Source organism: Nipponia nippon, unplaced genomic scaffold (assembly GCF_047370975.1).
Source record: "Nipponia nippon isolate SJK-2023a ecotype South Korea unplaced genomic scaffold, ASM4737097v1 scaffold_6, whole genome shotgun sequence".
Classification (NCBI taxonomy): Eukaryota; Metazoa; Chordata; class Aves; order Pelecaniformes; family Threskiornithidae; genus Nipponia; species Nipponia nippon.
In genome coordinates, this window is record NW_028262380.1 from 44,285,782 (window position 1) to 44,305,738 (window position 19,957).

The 19,957-nt window shown below is 40.7% G+C and overlaps 1 protein-coding gene across 2 annotated transcripts in view; it reads right to left on the reverse strand.

Moving 5' to 3' along the window:
• The window catches only part of KLHL2 (kelch like family member 2), a 60,509-nt gene extending 41,122 nt beyond the window's left edge, over positions 1-19,387 (reverse strand). For both annotated transcript variants that reach the window (XM_087737432.1, XM_087737434.1), the window contains exons 1-4: positions 19,222-19,387; positions 16,100-16,225; positions 11,548-11,654; positions 6,873-6,994 (exon numbers count right to left, since the gene is read on the reverse strand). In XM_087737432.1, the coding sequence (XP_087593558.1) occupies positions 6,873-6,994; positions 11,548-11,654; positions 16,100-16,225; positions 19,222-19,244 (378 nt within the window). In that variant the 5' untranslated portion in view covers positions 19,245-19,387. The remainder of the gene's footprint in view (positions 1-6,872; positions 6,995-11,547; positions 11,655-16,099; positions 16,226-19,221) is intronic.
• Between the last annotated feature and the right edge of the window lie 570 nt (positions 19,388-19,957).

A 19,957-nucleotide genomic window follows, 5' to 3' on the forward strand; every position in this document is an offset into this window, starting at 1 on the left:
CCCAATCACATATTTGTAAAGGACAGTCAGCCTTCAGTTCTAAAAAGGAAAAGTCTACCCCATTTAAACCAGAAAATTTCCTATGTTCATAAAGAAAACTCAATATACCCCTTTGAAAGGTTAGGGACATCTTTTGATCCAATAAAGGAAAAGAGATGCTCTTTAATGTAAAAAGGTATAATTTATTGGTAGGTTTTAGAAACTATTGAAAAACATTCCAAGTTAGGTATCTAAAACTAGTTTCAAAAAACATGCTTTATTCTCTTCACACGACAGTGTTGCTAACTCATATAAAGACCGTTAGTTTAGTCACTAGTTCATATACATGAAATATTTCCTTTGAGGATAATGCTTGACAAGCATCAAAATATTCCTAGGAGTATTTTGTCTCTCAGCTCAGAAATAAAGACAGTATGGCTCTGAAGATTACTAGAATTTAGGCTATAATAATTTGATCATGTAGGTGCTCAAAGACTGTGGCAAATACTAAGTAAGGCAATAAGTCTTACAAACTGGCTTACACTAAGTCATTTTATATTTTCTTCAAGCTAAAAGCACACACACAGACAGCTGCTGTTATTCAGTTGTTAAACTGGTAAGTTGTTAAACTGGTAATTCCATCACAATCCCGAACACCCGTTTTAATTAAACTCCCGTAAATTGGTGTACCCATCTCTTAGTGGAAAGGGTACTGTAGGAGGGAATCCGAAACCATCATGAGACACAGGCATGAGGAAAACAACAACTTCATTGCCAAATCTGATATTCTGATAATACAAGTTTCAGAATAAACTGGTAGCCCCTAAACAGAGGTGACTTCACATGTGCCACCCACAAAAAACTGCACATGATGCATCATAAGACGACCACTTCTAACTATAATACAACAATTTATTCTGAGTATTTTGATCTGAGGTTATCCTAGTGCTCAGCAGAAGAACAAATAAGGAATGTTACATGCTGCACAGAATTTTACTTTTGCCTTTAAATTAGTATCCAGTAAAGATCAGGCATGGTAAACATAGACCCTATGTTTACATGGACCTCATATTACCAATGGCCCATATTTTTACTACATTTTATTGGAACCAATATCTACTCCTTGGAGGTTTTTTGTCCTCCTCAGAAACGTCTGGATTATTCATTCTTCTGCATTCTATTCTGTGTAATGGTCTCTTCAAAAGATATTCTACATACTTCTTTCAAACATTTTTAAAATTACTTGTACACATCTTTCTTCTCCTCCCCTGCTCTCCCACCCCCAAATCTGACGTAAGTTTACAAGATTTTCAGTAGGCCATTCTTTTCTGCTCTTCCTGAGTTTGAAAAGATAATTGAACATTTCTCCAAAAGGAAAATAATTTCTTTACATTTATGATTGAAACCAGTTTTAACATGTGGCTGTACTCTGAAAACAGACTTGCAAATTGGCACCTCTTCATAACAGATATTTTCTGGTGTGAAACTGAAGTCTTGCCCACTAAACTTATTGAAAGCCACTCTACTACTATAAAACAGATGATGACTTCTGCTGGTTCTGCTTTTGGTTTATTAGAAGTATTACACTAATAAGCATAAATATTTAAAATAACAAATCACTCAAATTGGCATTTACCAAAAATTAAGAGGTAGCCACAAGTTCTTTCTCCCACTGGATGATGACCACTTTCATGTTCTCATTCTTTCTGTCTCTCTCCACTGGCATAAAGAGAAAGTGACTCAAAATCAATGTCGTATTACTGGAAAAGAAGTCCCACACAATGACGTAAAGAAACAGGCCCTGTATTTTATTCACAGGATAATAATTTCCCTCTAGTCTGCATTAACAAGGCCTCAATGGACTACTGGGTCCAATTTTGGCCATTGCATGCTAAAAATGTAGATATAGGTGAAAAGGAAAGAGTATAGAAGAGCAAGAAGAATGGTAAAAGATTTAGAAAGTATTGCCTCCAAAGAAAAGTCTATGATGTTCGGTCTGAAGAAAAAATAAAAGAGATTATAAGAATGAGAAGAGTCTTTCAATACATGATTATTACAGTAAAACTAGGAACAAGTTGCTTTACAAGACAGCAGAAGGAAGTACCAGAAATTGGTCTAGTACAAACCAAAGAAGATTTAAGTCAGATACTATATTTTTAACTAGAAAAGCTATTAAAGCAACTAGAACAAACTACATAAGGATTGTTATAAAGTTTCCACTGTTAGATTAAATATGTTCTGCCAAGACTAGATACATTCAGTCACTGTTTCACTTTAGAGTTCAATAGCAATTACCTTTTATGGTATCCCTGTAACCTCCCATTCCTTCTCCTTTGTGCTCCTTTAACATACCCTCAGTCCTGCCTATCCAACTGTTTGTGGCTCATGCCACAAACAAAATTCAGAAGCTGGCCATCTTGAAAAGTACACATCTGTTTTCATAAGCCATAGGACTTCTCTGGGTTTTGGTGTGGGGTATCTGTTCATTTCCAAGCTAGAGGACTTTTCAGGATTCAATATCCCTGCAAAGCTGTTCAACAAGCAGACCCTACAGGTGATGAGGTGCAGCAGAACAGTCAAATGTTGTACTGTACAATGACTGCCCTCGTAAAAAGTTTGGACGACATGAGGATCATCTTTTTTGAGGATTTCTTAGGGAAATCGGCTGCTTTTTCGGACCTTCTTTTAACAGCACCTCAAATCAAATGTGCTGTCAACTCTTACGCCCATGCCCCATGACACCATACAAATACACGTGTGTTATACTTTAGATGGTAATCTGCGTGAACAGTAAGAGTTACAAAGGAAAAATGCATACATATTGTGTGTTCATGTGTTTACAGTATGCTTATTACTATGCAACCGTTGTTCTTGAATTATTTCAGAAAATGAACACAAAAAATGATACATATTAAAAAGGATCATGTTCAGGATTTTGGACTTTGTGGTGGTTGTACCTAACAAAATTCTTCAAAGGGAAAAATATGCCAGGATAGAGCTTTGTAAAAATACCATTATTCGTGATTTTCTCCTCTGCTATCTCTCATGCACACTTCTTGTTCAAAAGTAAGATAGCATGTCTATCTGTAGGTCCAAAGTGAAGCTACACATAATATTTTCCCCAGTCAGCAGGGAAACGTCCACTCCCAACACAAGTGTATGTTCCCACACTTTGACACACTAACTCACAATATTGTGTGAACACAACAGCTGGCAGGGCCATGTTATAAACCAGATCCTTGAAGTGATCTAAGTTAAGAACAAATAAAAAAAAAAAAATGCCAGGGGGAGGAAGAAGGGAAGGGAGGGGAAAAGGAGTGTTGTGGTTGGTTTTTTTATATAAGTTCGGTGATATGGTTTATAATGCAGTCCAGCAAACAGTTGCATCAGCACAACTACAGGAACAGAGAACTAGCATGGAATCGGAAAGGAACACAACCAACTTTATCCCACGTTTAGCCCAATCACATCCCACTCACCTTGTATCAGGCTGACCTCTAAAGCCCATAACAAATCCACAGGCCGCAAATAACCGCAGGAATTTCTCCTCTGATATATTTGTGCTCAGCAGAGGCCCTAGGTATAAGGCTGATTAAATATGTGCTGAAATGCATAGGCATAGTGTGGGAGAGTTCCTCACGCATGAGCTTCTTATAGTAACTAACTCTCCCACATTGTGCACTGCGTGTAGTTAATACCTATATGGAAATTGAAAAAATTTGATGTGCAAGAAAGCTGATTTGCCTTCTGAAAATATTAACTTTAATGTTCCCTTCTTAAAACATGAAAAATGTCATATTGCATTAAGTCTGACATTTAATTTCATTTCTGAAAAAAAGGAAAAAAGGAAGAGCAGAGAGTTCAGAACGTAAGAAGACGTGACATAATACATAAATATGACAGAAACACCGGTATGGCATTATGTGAAGTGAGTGCCATAAGAGATGAATGATAAAATAACTCCTTCTAAATGAAGGACAAATACTAGAAGAAAATCAAGAATGTACATTCATCATGTTCATATACCAGCTGTCTTACTGTTGGGGGCTGGGGGGAACCTATTGAACCAGAAACTAAAGAAAAGAACAAATGTTCTTTCATATTTAACTAATGTAGTGATAACAACCAGTGCTGAGGGCCTCAGCTGTTGCTAGTTTATGCACTGAAGTAATGTGTTTTTCTCCTCAGTCATTGATTACACCTGACTTTTCTACATCTCTCCCCTCCTTGCCCTTTAAAAACATAAAGTGAGAACATGACAGTAGGGAGCAGAAATGAATGGCTCTTCCTCAGAAGTTGTTGAAGGCACAGTAAGGAAGCAATCTCCTGTCCATGTCTAGATCAAGTAAGATACAATGAAAGAAGCTCATAGTTACCTGCCTCTTGAGCAAGACCAGTGAGCTTGGTTATACCGTTAAGTATTCATTTATAATTAGTTTCATAAATATACAATGTAGCTATTTTAATACCAAAGAGTACTTAGCAATTCTTCATTACTTAAACATGAAGCACTCATGCCCTTTTCAAACCAATATTGTATCACGTATTAGAAATTAATTCAATAGCAATTCTTACTATATATAACCTGAAGAGACAGAATAATGCACTTCAAATCCCATGAAAGTTATCAGAATAAGAATCATAACCAGCTATCTACAAGCTGAAGCTCCAGTTCAGCACATTAGCCCAACTATAAAAAAAAAAGTTAGAGAGACCATATTACACAGCATCTTGGGTCTTCATGCTTCTATATTCCTACAAGATAAATCCTTAACCATTACTGAAATTTCACAATACCTACTAGCAATACTTATTCCTGTTATATAGACAAGAAGTTGAGAGCTAGAATTAACCTCAAGACCATGCAACACGTTCATAGAGAGAATACAGTTTTAACTGAGGCCTGACAGTCTGCCCTAGGTTTCTAAGTTTCCAAAAATTCACAGTAACAATTTTCCCACCTTGGCTTTCAAACTTAAAGGACTTGCATTAGTGTATTTGTTTTTATCCATAGTGTTTGGTTCTGCCATAATGCAAATAAACAGTACATATCTAGTACTAATAATGTGAAAAGGATGAAAGTGACAAAGTAAGAATAGCTTTACATTCATTACCAGTCATATCACAAGTATATTCCGTGTCAACATTAAAGTGCAACTATATTGCACTGAATCCAAATCCACTCAAAAGCTTGACCATCTTCTCAGTACTCAAGTAATCACAAACTTGTAATATCACTTACCAGGCTACATTATTTATATTACCATTCCCAACATCATCAGATATATCTTCAGACAGATAATCTGGAGCTGTGAAAATGAAAGCCCTATCAGACTCGAGAGCTTTAAACCTGGAGATTTCTGGCCTTTAATGAGTCCTGCATGAGGAAGAAACATAACACTGACTTTTCCTCCCCACAAACATAGAAGAGTCAGTATTGCCAACGATGGGCTAAAATGCATCCTTCTAGGCAGCACCTACAGCCAAAGCACATTAGGCTGCCTGTTAAGTCCAGTCTGGTATTATGCATCAAAAGTACAAGATTAAGGTCACTAAGGTGTATCAGCAAGACAGAATATTCCGCTTCAAGGATGAAAAGCCAGCATTATCAAGCAAGAAGAGGTCTATTAGATAATATTTGACACCTCTGGATTTTGCCCAAGGTCTTCCACAGTGACAGAGATTTGTGCAACCACCAGACTGGCAAGATACAACATAATTTCAAACAGTTTTTCACTACGTACACCTATCATCAGGCCAGAAGTAAACAATTCCTTAAGAAGTAGGTAAGTAGAATTAAAAGACTTGTGACCTAAGATATGGAAGATTTAGTAATAGGATATTTTGTTTCAAGTTGGTAATATTTCTCATTATTAGGCCTTCAGCCAAGCATAGCTAAAACTAGCAGTATCCCCATTGGATTCAGCAGCCAATAAAAAGCTATTAATTTCAGCCTAATGCCCAATAAAAGCAATTAATTTCAGAATACACAATTGCAACAGAAGTTTTCAATATCAAATACAGCAACATGGTTTTGTGCCCTGTAAAAGCAGCAAAATAACTGCTAGTAATCTGGCATTGGGCAAGAGCAAAAACAAGGGCATAGGAGCAAGAAGAAAAAGAAGAGAATTAAATATATCACCTGTTATGCAACTAGTTTTAAACTTACCAAAAATCTACACCAAATCTCAAAAGATAGTGGAAGGAAAATCTACCCTGTCCATCTTCAGATTTGTGGTTAGAAAACATTAAGGGCAGGAAGCTACGTTTTCTAAGCTTGTGTTTGTTTTATTCCAATTGAAGTTACAGCTTAAGGTACAGCCGATTAGAAAAACTGATTAGCTCTGTGTGAGATGGGCAAAACCTCAATGCTAGATATCAGTTGATTTTAAAAAAACAGCAGCACCTAAACATTTCTGCACAAGTGGCCACTGGCAAGGTACAGAGACTGAGCAGGAGAAAGTAATTTATTTTGCAGGCTAGCAGGAAAAGAAATACATTAAAATAAACAGAACAGCTCAATTGGAGAACATGGTTTCACATTTAGGAGCAAATCTGCTTTGTTCATGTAAATTGCACTAAAGTATCAGAGAGGGGGTGGTACAGAGGTAGCTGTCAGCATTAATTTTAAGCAGAGTAGACCATCTATTTTATTGCATTACATAAGGTTTGGTTGCAAAGCCCATTAAAGTCAACCGACTCTTCATTTACTTCAACAGTCTTTGAATTTGACCCAGAATTTAAACAGCACGACTACTTGCTTTGTAAGCACAAGGTCTGAAAAATTCCAGCTTGCAGATGAGATTTCCTGTGTCAGAGCTGAACCACACTGACAAAATAAATGACTCCACACATTACATCTCTTTAGTTGCAGAAAATATCCTCACTCTTACCTGCACGTTTTCTTCTGTAACTTGAATTTCAGCAGTGTAAATGTAATCAATAAGCATCCTTAGAGTCCAACCATCGACTTCCTTTATTCGAACCCTTTTTGCTCGGCTTTCACTCATCTCACCTACAAATACAGTTTATTAGCCAAGTAAATTAGATAGAAATATAGCACATATGTGAAAATGTAACAGCAGTTGCTCCCCCCAGCAGCAGAACTTTTTGTGTATGATCAGTTGTGACAGTAAAACAACTTTAATAATAACAATAATAATTCAATTTCTTTCCTTCCTCCCTCCAATGAGAAAGGAGGACTTTGCTGTTACCATCATGCGAATGCTACCCGAGTTAACACTTGTACTGCAGGTGACCCATTTTCTCCAGTGTACAATATCAGGAAAATATTGTTATCAGACCTAAACAAGACTCTTCAAATGCATACAAAAACATTTTGCTGGCAGAGCAAGCTATTAAAATACTCTATCTTTATTAATTTCTTAATTGAAGGAGCATACCAAATGCAGTCTGGAGTCATTCTATTTAAAAAAGAAAAATTATATCCCCACAGAAGAATTAACATACATATTTCTTTGCTTGCCTACTTATTACTCCCTTAGCGATTTCACCTCTGTTATACATCTGATTTAACAGTTAAAACTCAAGCTAGGATAAAATGGTAAGCAAGGAAAAACTTGTTGGACCTCATTTTGTGGAGGCTGACATATTGGCCATACGCCACAACTGATCTTCATAGAAAGCCCTGCAAAATAGCTTCTGCCTTCTAAAATATGATGTTTCTCAAAATGCAACATTTTGTTTATATCTGAAATAATTGCCCAAAGATACATTTTGAAGTAATGATTATAACCTTCTCCATGGTTACCATACATCTGATCATCTCAGACCTTTAACCCTTTTTACATTGACTTGCGCTGGGAAGTGAAACATGAACTACACCAGTTATGTTGGTAGATCTATCAACTTTGACTTTGGAAGAGTATATCCCAGTCTCTGGATATATCCATTTCTTATTCTTCTATATTATATGTATTCTTATTTCTTTCCTCTAGGCATCTAGAGATACGGGTATTGATGAGGTAACGAATTCAATGTATACAACAATAGAAGCAGACAGTATGGGGAAGTGAAGCAGAAGATGCTTATCATTGCTGATACTTCCTTATGAAGTATATATGCATTTTCACTGTTTGTTACCCTGTGGTCTCCAGGACTGGCACCAAACAATGCATTTAAGCCAATGCATTTGGCAAAGGGATCATCACTGAGAAATTTATTGTTATCCATGCCTTTTTTTTCAGCTGAAGGGTAGGGAATGCATTTTAAATCAGCCCTTTAAGTGGTAGGAAGTGCAGAAGACCATCTACAGCAACATACTACTACGTAATGACAGCACAGGTTGCTAGCATTCCAGAAAGCAATGATTATGAACTATGTCAAAATCAGCAAAATCCAGCCCCTGCAGAATTTTTTTTTTCACCTGCTCTTCTGAAACATATCCCTACACCTTTGAAGGATGATTGCAGCGTGTTCTCTGCAGGGCCCTGTATTCCAAATTTCTGCTTCTGGTTTGACACAGATTAAACCTATTGCTCTTCAGAGCGTGCATGCTGCAAGTTATTTATTATGCAAGCTGCTGTGGAGGTGGTCCTTCGGGAAAATTGTGTGTGTGGGAGAGTAGAGTTTGATATTCTGCAAGCACATTAGGTTTGTTTCCAGATTTTGTGTCAAGGCTTCTAGAGCCACGGATAGGCACCTTCTCTGTTTAACAACAGAGCCCAGAATATATATAAAAAAAAAAAACAGAGACTTGCTTCTACCTTTCATGCTCAAGGGACATGCAATCTTACTACAATTCTAGACCAGTCCTCTTGTGATCCAGACTTGTTTGAGAGATCATATGCAGGAAATCATAGATTCACTTGCTAGGCAGTCTCAATCTAGAATTCAACCTGCTGAAGAACTCGGTTCATGACTGGGAAGTTGCACCACCAGATCTCCGCAGAGTTGTTAGTGACAGGAAAGCATATCATGAACATAAAGGAAAGCACTGAGCTGATCCAACCTCCCAAGCAGGAGCAGCAGAGCACCAGTTGAGCTGAAGTTACTAAAAGGCTATCTAAAAAGCTTATATGGTTCCTCACAAAGTAATGTAAGGAAGGCTTTTCTTTATTCTTTTTTTTTTTTTAAACAGAATTTTACAAATGGAGAACGGAAGCAAAGAAAGCAGGCAATTCCCTAAGGATAGCTGCCTTGGCAGAAGAGAAAATTAAACCTTGTCCCAAGTCAGGCCTTAGGGTCACTGAAGTGTCCCTTCACTGGTGTTTTATAATCCCTTCCTCTAATCATTTAAGCATATTTAATTCAGATCACAATACATATTTCTGAAGAATTTCACTGTATACAGAAGGAAGAATTATTCCTGGTAACATAGTCCCAGATGTTTAATCGTTCTTTTCAGCTGTACTTATAATTGTTGCTAACTTCCAAAGGCAGTAACTTTTTCTTTGTCGGTATTTAACAGGGCTACTTCTACCATTGCAACAAGTGGAAACAGAAAAAAAAAAAACAGGCAGAGGGTTTGATCTCAGTTAATGCCATACTCCACCCTGCACAGCAGTCAGTACCTAATGACTCAGAGAAAGATGGAAGTAACCTGCAAACATATGTCCAAATATAAGCTTCTAATTTCTAGTCAAGAAGTAACCCTGAAGCATAAAAGTGCAAATTTTTTATTGTCGTTTCAGTCATTGTTTTATTCTGGATGGAGGAAGATACTTTTCCATTTGGTTGTAGCTAGTTAAGGGATCAAACTTGCTTATTTGAACTTGCAGATTACTGGATGAGAATACAAATCCACCTGAGAAGTGTGAATTGCAGGGTTCATGGAGATAACAGGATGAACTTCAGGATTTTTTCTGTGGGGAATGACTGAAATGCACCAACACCATAGCTGGGCCCTGCTGAAAGCAGCCCATGATAGTAGTATAAAACCTGGTGATACATCTCGAAGCCACAGCTGAATTCTATTTAAACTCCCACCAATTTGGTTTACCAACTACACAAACATTGCCACAGATGTATGGGTTAAACACTTCCCACCCATTACTCAGGTGAGCATTCCCACTTCCCACACCACTGGAGGTCAAAGACAACCTACATTTAATAACAAAACAAGCAAAAAATTTTAAAAGGGACTGAAGCAAGGTAAGAACCAAGATTTCAGCAATTCCATCTGGAAAGCAGCCACAGACACGGCTGCACTGGCACTCCTAACGAGTCAAACTTCTCCACAGAAAGGGCAGTCGGGACAAGCAGAAATGTCTTGTCTGCCACAGAAACATAAAATAAAACTTATACTCTGAGTAAAGAATATTTTCAATGTGACAGTCAACCACAGTTAATCTTTAACACAGAACTAATGTAAGAGACTTGTGTTTCTCTGTTACTAAGGTGATGAAAAGGAAATGTAGAAGCAGCTATTTTCATTCTAACTTTAAAGAAAGCAGTAAAAATTAAGAAAGAATGTAACAGTCACCTAGAATGTTCATCTCAACCACAAATGCAGACTTGAAGAACTACTAGAGAAATAGATACTTAATTTTACACACAACTTTAAAGCATTGTTGCTGCTAGTAGTGACTCCACTTCTAGCTTTGGTTGTGTCAAAATATTTGCATATAAAATCAAGAACAATCAGCTGCTTCCCCAGGACACAATAGTATTTCAAATTTCATCAATCTTCCAGTTGCGTACAATTAAAGTTATTAAATCTCCAATTTGCTTGTATACTGGCAGGCCAAGAGTCACATTTCTGCCTCCACCTGAGTGGGTGGTCAGAAGCAATATGTTACAGAGAACTCTTAATTTCAGACAGTCAACATTAACTACCAAACTGGCATGAGATTTGAGAAGAAACAGACAAAACTTCAAATGTTAATTTTAACATGCATTTAGTAGCATTCTCACTTTGACACCAAATTCCACATGATTTCAGTGTGATTTATAACCATTATGGAATTAAACCCACAGCACAGGAATTCAGCTGGAGGCTGAACCTGAATCTACCTTGGCCTCACAAGCCCTCAGCATTCCCGTTGTAGCAGCAAAGCAGTAACTTGGCCAGCATGGAGAGAGCAAAGGCAGAATCAAGCCTGCACAGAAAAGTTGTGGCAATGATGCCGAGTACATCTGTCACAAGGAATTACCCTAAAAATACCGAAACATGCACTCCAGCTATAGGCTGCCAAAGCCACAGAAAGCTTTCATGTCTACTAACAGCCTAGAGTACTCAGGGTCTGAAGAACATAGCAGTAGTTGTTAAAGGACATAATTTACTCCAAAATTCACATGGAAGTTATTTTAACCTTCTTTTGGACAAGTGAGATTACTAGAGCCTTAAAGGGTATAACAACTTTACTATTCCTGGCTTTCTTAACATATACATTTGTTTATATGAAGGAGACTTTTTAAAGCATTCATCATGCTAACAAAGTTGCCAGTGCTTCCTTAGACTGCAAAAAAAATTCATTAAGAAACCCAAATGTTCCTATTGGCTTATCTAGAAATTAAATGAGATCCTAAAAAGCAAAAGTCATTTAATTTTGTGCTTTATATAGTTGGATTGGAGTAGAACATAGTAAGTATCGAAACATTTGGTACCTGTAAACATGGCATGGAAGTAGGGGCTGCAGGCGGCTAGCACAACTCTATGCGCTGCAATTTCCATGTCTTCAGCTACTATCGTCACATCACACAGCAAGTTCTGACTATTTAGAAATATCAGAAAAGGCAATTTCACATAAGTGAACTACAACAGAAAAGCATATATCATCACACACAATTTCTTTTCCCCATGCCCTCAAAGGAGGCAGGCAGACAATGCTGATGAAGCACTGGTTTTAAATGCATTACACGACCACATAGCTATTACTCAGTTGGATTACAGATGGTGCTTCGGTACACAGAACTTTCTAAAAAAAATCGAACAACTGAATTGTGATTTCTTTCACAGAAGTTTTCTGCATTGAATAACCAAAATTTGTATCACCCCAATTTATGAACCTTCTCACTGGAAGTCTGGACCTCTTTGAAAAACTACAATAGAAAAAAAGAATTTGATACACACAAACACTAAAAAATTGAGGTAAGAAATAAGACTTTACAGATAACGAAGAATCCAAATTTCAATTGTGATGCCTGTGTCACATTACGCTGGAAGCTCATGCCTACTTAATTGTTCAAAATCACTACTCGATCATCTCTGTATTTACTGTTTTCCAAGCATTTTTCACACACAGCCCATGCACACAATAGCAGTTATTTTTTCCACTCTGACCAGCTTACAACTTATTATGGTTAACTTCATATCTTGCCTGACTTTTTATCTTCATTACATCTATTTGCATTCTTGTCCTTTGAGACTGTGATACATATTTCCTCCCTCTTCTGTTGCAATAAAGTAACATCTTGTTTATAATCATTCCTAATACAGGTGTTTCCAATGCAGTTTACAGCTATTGGTTATACCCCTTCCAGTTAAACCCATCACACCGTGTACTCTTTATAATCCAGTTTTCTAGATGGAAAGGGAGGGAACCCACACCACAACACCAAAAGGCTGAACTTTCCCAGCATCTCAATAACCATAGTCACAGTTGCCTTTTATTTCCTTCTCATGCTAGCACTGTCCCTGTAGAAGCAGTGTACAATCCACAAAACTCAGAGCCAGGGCAACACAGTGAAGAGGGGAAAGTACGATTTAATAGAACATATTCCTTAGGGACAGAGCTAGAGCTGTACATCAATCCAGTGATCTCCATTCTCAGTACTTTTGAAAAGATAAAATTTTACCTTGCCTGTATATATATCTTGCAGTTAGAATGCAGACTTTCTGATAGTTTGCAACTACCACACAGAGTTGTAGCAGAGACTGGGGTGAGCAGTTGCATTTTGCTCCGACAGAGCTAGAGCTCTCAGCCAAACTGCTCAGATATTCACCTCAGTCCAAAGAAAACCCTGTGATCTCTCAGCCTCTGCAATCATCCAATTTCTTTGAGCACAGCCTCAGGTAAAGTGGCCTTGTGCAGGTCACACACCAAAAATGTTGGTGGCCACAACTAACCTTTGGGGCCATATTGCAATCCTGGAATTAGAATATTTTCCCCCTTTCGGCTCTTAATACCTACAGGAACTATCTAAATCTCATAAGTTTAGCCTCCAATATTGCTATTGTTAAAAGAGATGTATAATACAAGGTAATGACCATACCCAGATGAAACACACAATGCAGAGAAGCTTGAAAACAACCACTACATTTATTACACAAAAATTGAAACAGAAAGCTACACATAAGAGGTCAGACACCCAGCGTTTTCAGACATCTGCACTTATCCTGACAACAGGAACAAAAGGTTTTATACTTAGCTGCACAGAAATACTAAAGATAACAATGAAGCCAGAAGGAACAGAATCACATCAATGCAAAACTCCAGCTAATTAATTACATTGTGCATGTGCAGACATAGTAACTTAGAGGTAGTCCAGATACATCTCTAGTTTGGAACTGCATTAGGTGAATGAATATGCTCCACATTACTACAAAGCTGACAAGCTAAATAAACTACTAAATAAAGAAACAAGCTTATAAACTTAATCATGTACTCTGCTGCAAGCATCTTGTGGCTTCCACAGCAATTCAGCACCTTCATTTCATGAGGGCACACCAATTTATTTTAGAAAAGCTTGCGTTCTGAAGCAATATTGTACTAATTTGCTTGTATAGAGCGACCGAATGAACACAGCCGTGGGGAGTACACCATCTTGGTAAAGGAAATGAGAAGGGGGGGGGGGGGGGGGGGAGGGCAAAAAAGTATAGATAAGAACAACAACTGTTTACCAGTTTGCAGGTTATTCTTCATTGGCTTATACAGAGAAAGGTCATTACTCATATCTTCAAAAGATTTTGAAGTCTTGTTTGTAAGAATGAGTATTTTAACAAATATAGGTAAGGTCAAATTCCACTGTGATAAAAGCAAATTATAATGAAGAGGAAAGATAGGCATCAGAGGGTAATTTCTTCATATGTCAAGAACTAATTAGCTATCTTAATGATCTCTCTGACTCAGTGTTGAGGTGATGGTGAGTAATGAAATGACAAAAACTACCAAGGACAGAATTACTCAAATTTGTCAAAATTTGAAGGCACAGAAAAACCCTCTTATGAGCTAACAGAACCAGGCAACTTGACAGCAGCCAAAAATGTAATATAAACTCACAGACTTAAGCATTCCAAAACCAACATATTTTAGATGCTTAAGCAGATGATTTCTTCACTAGTTATGCACTTTCTGGAGAGTATACCTCTGGCAAATACGTGCTTGTGCTACACTAATGAAAAGAACTGAGATAGAAACCACTTTAAAAATGTAGTCAATAAAATTGAAAATATCATTTACTTGATTGATATTAGGTCTTCATTTAGAGTAATGAAGTCTGAAACATTTCTAAAATATTTCAGTTTATTATTTCAAACAAATAAATGCAAATATTAATGTTCATAAGCTTACCTAATTAGCACTTACCAGTTTAAAAGCTGTACCCATCTTAAATAGTAAACAATGCTGCATCAACTGCCTTATTAAATAAGAACTACAGTTAAGGTTTGCATGGCACTGCCCGTGTTCCAACTTTAACTATTTCTACACGTAAGACAAAATTGCTCAAATTGCTTCTACAGCAATTCGAATTTAAGTAACCATGGAAACCACAGTATATTCTGAAAATAATCCACGGCCTTCAACAATCCATTCTGCTAGAAGACCATGTATCTTTTACTCGCCACACAAAAAAATGCAGGTAAGGTTTCTGACTTGTGAAACTGTTGTAAGATTCATTCTGGGAAACTGTTTCTTCATCTAAACTCTTGCTCACCCTTAGGAAGTCATGGCTACTGGCTCTAGCACACTCCTTGAGACACTGAATCTGGTTACCGGGATCCTTGAAAAAGCCAAGGGTGTAAGTAGGGTGAAGCAAAAAGTATCAGTCCTTCCCGCATAAGGTAACCAGGCTGTTAACATACTAGAAAAATAGTCTCTGCTCTTATCCCATTATCCTCGGACTATGGAACTCTTTGAGCTGGATTTAAGTAATTTACAGTCAGCATATGATTTTCTCCAATCTTCCAGTACAGTACAAACTGTCACAGCCAGATTAATACTATGGCAGATCCTGTGATCAGATCAATGTATTTAAGATTTACCCATATGGAACAGCAAAGATCAAAGGCAGAGGCATACTTTAATAGGGTATCAGTTGCTGTCTTTTCTCCAGGTGAAATCTCTCTAGTTTTTAATTGTATATGGGAAATAACAAAGGACTACACAATTTTCATACCCTCCAGTATAGTCTATGCTAGAGAAGTGTTTTATTTAATTTCTCCATTGTTGCTGTTAGTTATAAAGCTGAATTACTGTCAGTGATAGTTGTGAGTCCTAATTACCAGAGCTCAGTTGTGAGCTCTAATTACCAGCTGTCACAGTTTTCAACACCATCTCACCTACTCATATGTAGAAAATAAATCAATATGGGTGCTATGAGCAGCATCAGCACCAGTCTCCCAGTTTTGCTGAAACCGATGGTAGTATCACTTAAGGTCTTAAACAACTTTATTGAGAAAAGTTACTTCCAACATTTGATTTGGGAGTTCATCGATTTCTCCCAGGGGAAAGCAAAACACAACTAAGAAAAGAAAGCAGACTGTCAGTTGGTTTACATTTGTTAGTCTGTGACCTATGTTTCCAGACTAGAAAATTTTAACATTTTTCCAGTTCACAGCCTTCCACAAAAATCAACAACAGGCATATGAAGAGCCTCAGGCTCAGCTAAAGAGTCACTTTTCATCTATCCAGGATCAACTCCATACAAGACAGGATCAGTAGCTGTAACCCCTTAAATACAACCTCTATGTATTTTTCAAGTTTCATAAACCTAGTTTTGATTAACTTATGAGGGGCAAAAACATACTGCACACATTAGAGCTATCATCACATGACTATCATTCAGCTACCACTTCATTGTATATTTAATCTTTCTCATCAGCTACACTTCTGGAATCGCCTGTTCTTAATAAATAAACTATTATTATTAACTTAAGTGCAAATGAAAGTAAAAATGTATTATGGATTCCAGGCAGATGTATACAGTGAAGTAATACCTTCTTAGTTCGTTCATAACTTTAAAAGCTTTCTTCATGTGCCATGGATTTACTGTAACAGGACAGTGAATTTCAGTGTTATCATCTTTCAGATCCAAGGGCTTCTGATGGCAAAGTTTGGTACATCTGGAAAGAAAGAGAAAAAAAGAAGAGAGTTAATACTTCTATCTAATCTCCAGTTCTGTCACTCTTATTTTCCCCACCTTCATCTTGGCGAGGAGGAGAAGATTTGCACTTCAACTTATTCTTTGCTCCAAGCAATTTTGGTTTCCCTATTACCAACAGTGTGGAGGAGTAGGGAGAATTCCTGAGGAAGCAATAAGTTGGTGACCAACATTAGCGAGGCTGACAGAGGCACTCAGGGCTAACAATAATCTCCACTAAGGAAAACATGAAGGTGGTGCCCTAGAATATTTCCAATAAGCCCTGCAGTGAGGGCAGAAGCAGAGGTTTGGGATCTTTTAGCTTGGCACCCATACAGATTGATGGCAGAACGCAGCATCCATCATGTTGGTCTCTCAATGCCTTCACTGCCTGCGACACCAGAGCCGCTCTCTGCCCTTCCACCAGGACCTCTCTTACTGATTTACGCAGCTCCCAGTTCATCTGACAGGAAGACCACATGATGACTACTGTAATTGTCCACGCTTTCCCCTAGCGGCAGCATGAGACATAAGTGAGTATGAGGAAGAACTGGGTAGTTTTGCAGATCAATGTTTTGAAAAGCAAAAGTGACCAACCTCTTAATTTTTCTTACTCTCAAAAATCCACCGAAAATAGCAAGAGAAAAACTAAGCAGTGTGAAAAATCATTAGCTCTATCTACAATTATCTCTTTCTATAAAGAATACCCAAGTTCTACAGACACTAACTTATGTAGAAAAGTGATTACATACACCCCTCAGTCGCTAGGACTGTCCAAACAGCAAGTGGGTTTTTCATGCCAAGCCAAGCCAAAGAGTTTCATGTTTACAATCACAATGTTATTCCTACAAGGCAAATTACATTGTTGTAGTACTTAGAAAATGCTTAGCATCAGTGATGCTTTCACCTACACTATTGTAACCATATTCTGGAACCTCTGAGCTGGAACTAAGCAAAGTCGCTGAAGTCACCTGGTGGAGCAACTGACCCCGGTACATCTGATTTCAAACGAAAACTCAATCTTACTTGCTTTAGGTAAGAACAGTCAAACTGAACGTACGCATTGACTCCCATAATTCCAGCTTCTCTTCTACCATACCTAAAACTTTTTACTTGGGCATGTCTAAAGAAGTTCAAAAGAAAAATACAATTATAATTTAAGATTTTAACCTAGAACTCTATGTTCTGTGCACTACAACAACATGCAAAGCAAAGTAGCTGGCTCTACTTTTCATGATTCCAAAACTAGCTACAAAATCTTGGAGCAAAACAGCAGGAAACTGCATCAAGCAACAAAGGAATAGAAAAAGTCTCTGTGAAACACTGGCTAACGAAGTAAGGTCCATCTACAGAACGCAAACTACTAGCAACTTACTACATTGTACCATGAAACGGCTAGGAATTAAAAGTTTCACGCTCAATTTTGAAAATGATACAACTCATTACTGAAAGGACCCAAGTAACAGACAGCAATTTTGCATCAATCAGAAAAAAAAAATCAGGTTACATGTTATAGAGCACATACGCATGTATGGAGGTAAAAAAAAAAAGACATCCTATCAGCAAACTCCTTTAGACTGAATATTACTCTTTTAAATTATGTGACATATGTAGTGATCAGCATTCAAAAGAGTTATACACAGAAATTAGTGACTTCAGGAAACACTCAAAACCCTAAAGACTAACCGTGAGGAAGAGACCCAGCTTTTAATTATACTACTGACTTATCAAGTCCAAGATAAGAACACTTCTTCTATGGCACCTTTTTACATCCCAAAGCAATGCATCAGATACCGACGTGTACATATCTGCATACGTATACAGACTACATACACACCACATACAGATACGCAAGGAAAAAAAGTGTTCAGAGTTGCCTGTAAAGAGCTGCCAAGCAACCTGGATAGATGGCGGAGTTCCTATGAAGCGTACGTTCATTTGCTGAAGTTTCATTAGTTTGTCACAAAGGATGACTTTGTTTTCAGGTAATGAAGCCTACAAAACCATCAGTCACATGCCTTCTGTTTTGAGAACCGCTAGTCTGCCTGAAGTTGCTGGAGTCTCTCTCACCATTTCACCAGTTGGGTCAAAGCTGTCTGCAACTGGTTCCGTTTGGTTTGTTCTCAAGAGCCTCACCCACAGCATACCCTGAAAACACAACCTCCTGAAGGCGCGGGACGAAGCTACACTGAACTGGAGCATAGAAAATACTGGATGAACCCAACTGAAGTGCAGCTGGAAATACGTGGCTTGCCTAACACACTGCTGCTAAAAAAGATGCTTAACTAAATAACCAGAAAACCGAGAGTGTGATGAGCATGACTGCTGAGTCAAACAGGGAGTAATTTGGGACCACATATGGAGGAAGCAGAAGGAGCGAGGGGGAGGAGGGGAAAGAAAAAAAAAGCCTGTCCCCGCAAGCGGGAAGGCTCGGGGGAAGGCGGCGGGGCGGGGGTGCCGGCAGCCCGGCCCGCCCGCGGGGAGCCCAGCGCCCGCTCCCCCGCGGCCCAGCCCGCCCGATGCCCGCCCCGGCGCCCAGCGCCCCGCCGACCCGGGCGCCGCAGCGGGCACGGCGGAGCATCTCACACCAGCGGGCGGCCGCGCCGGCCCCGGGGAGCCCCGGCCCGCCGGGCACCAGACACCGGCTGCCGCCCCCGGCCGTCGCTGACGGGCTCCGCCGCCGGGTCGCCGACACGACCCTCCCGCCAGCGCCGCCGCGGCCGGCTCCAGGCCCCCCCCACCGGGGCAGAGGCTGCCCGCGGGCACCGCTCGCCGCCCGGTGCCGAGGGGCCCGGCGCGGGCCGGCCGCGCCACGGGCCGGGCGGGCTGCGGAGCGCCGCGCCGGCTCAGCCCGCTGCCACGCGGCTGGGCCCGGCCCCGCGCCCCCGGCCCGGCACAGCGCTCCGCTCCGCACCGCCGCCCCGGCGGGCTCCGGGAGCCCGTCAGCCTCCCCGCCCGCCCCGCCGCCACCACACTCACACGGGCGGCAGCAGCATCTCCATCGCGGCTCCGCTCGGGCTTCCTCCGTGCAACGCGGGCGCGGCGCGCTGCCGCCAGCACCATGCCAGCCGCCGCTGCCCCCGCCGCGGGGTGCCGGCTGCGCCCGCCCGGCGGAGCCCCCGCTACCCGCCGGCCCGCCGGGAGCCGCCGGCGCTGCCCACTTCCGGGTTCCCGCCCGCCGGAGGGCGTTGGCGGGGACGGGCCGCTGCGCGCAGGCGCGGCGGCGGGGGGCGCCCGGCCCGGCCCGGCCCGGCCCGGCCCCGCCCCGCCCCTGTGAGGGGGAGGCTCCGGTGAGGCGCGGGGGGCCGTCGCCCCTCGGGCGGCCCCGGTCGCCGAGGCGGGCGGGCTGCCCCACGCCGGAGCCTCCCGCCCGGGCACTGCGCTGGGTGCCCCCGGGGCTGCGGGGCAGGCTGCTGCCTCTCGCTGCGGCGGCTGAGCGGCTGCTCGCCCCTGGCCCTTAGGAGGAGGAGGCGGGGTCGGTGCTGTGCCCCGTTGCTGGAAGAAGCGTCTCCTTCCAGGGGACGAGCCTGGGTCCGATGCCCTTCTCGGTCCTGGGACACCCAAGTGCGCGTCTCCCGCCTCCCAGGGGAGCGGTGGTTCAGGGCAGGGCCGGGGAGCGACAGCCCCGGGCTGTCCTACACGGGGACGCGTCCCGCAGAGCGCCCACGCCAGGGCGTCCTCAGCGGCAGGGAGGCTGGCTCGGGGCAGTGGCGTG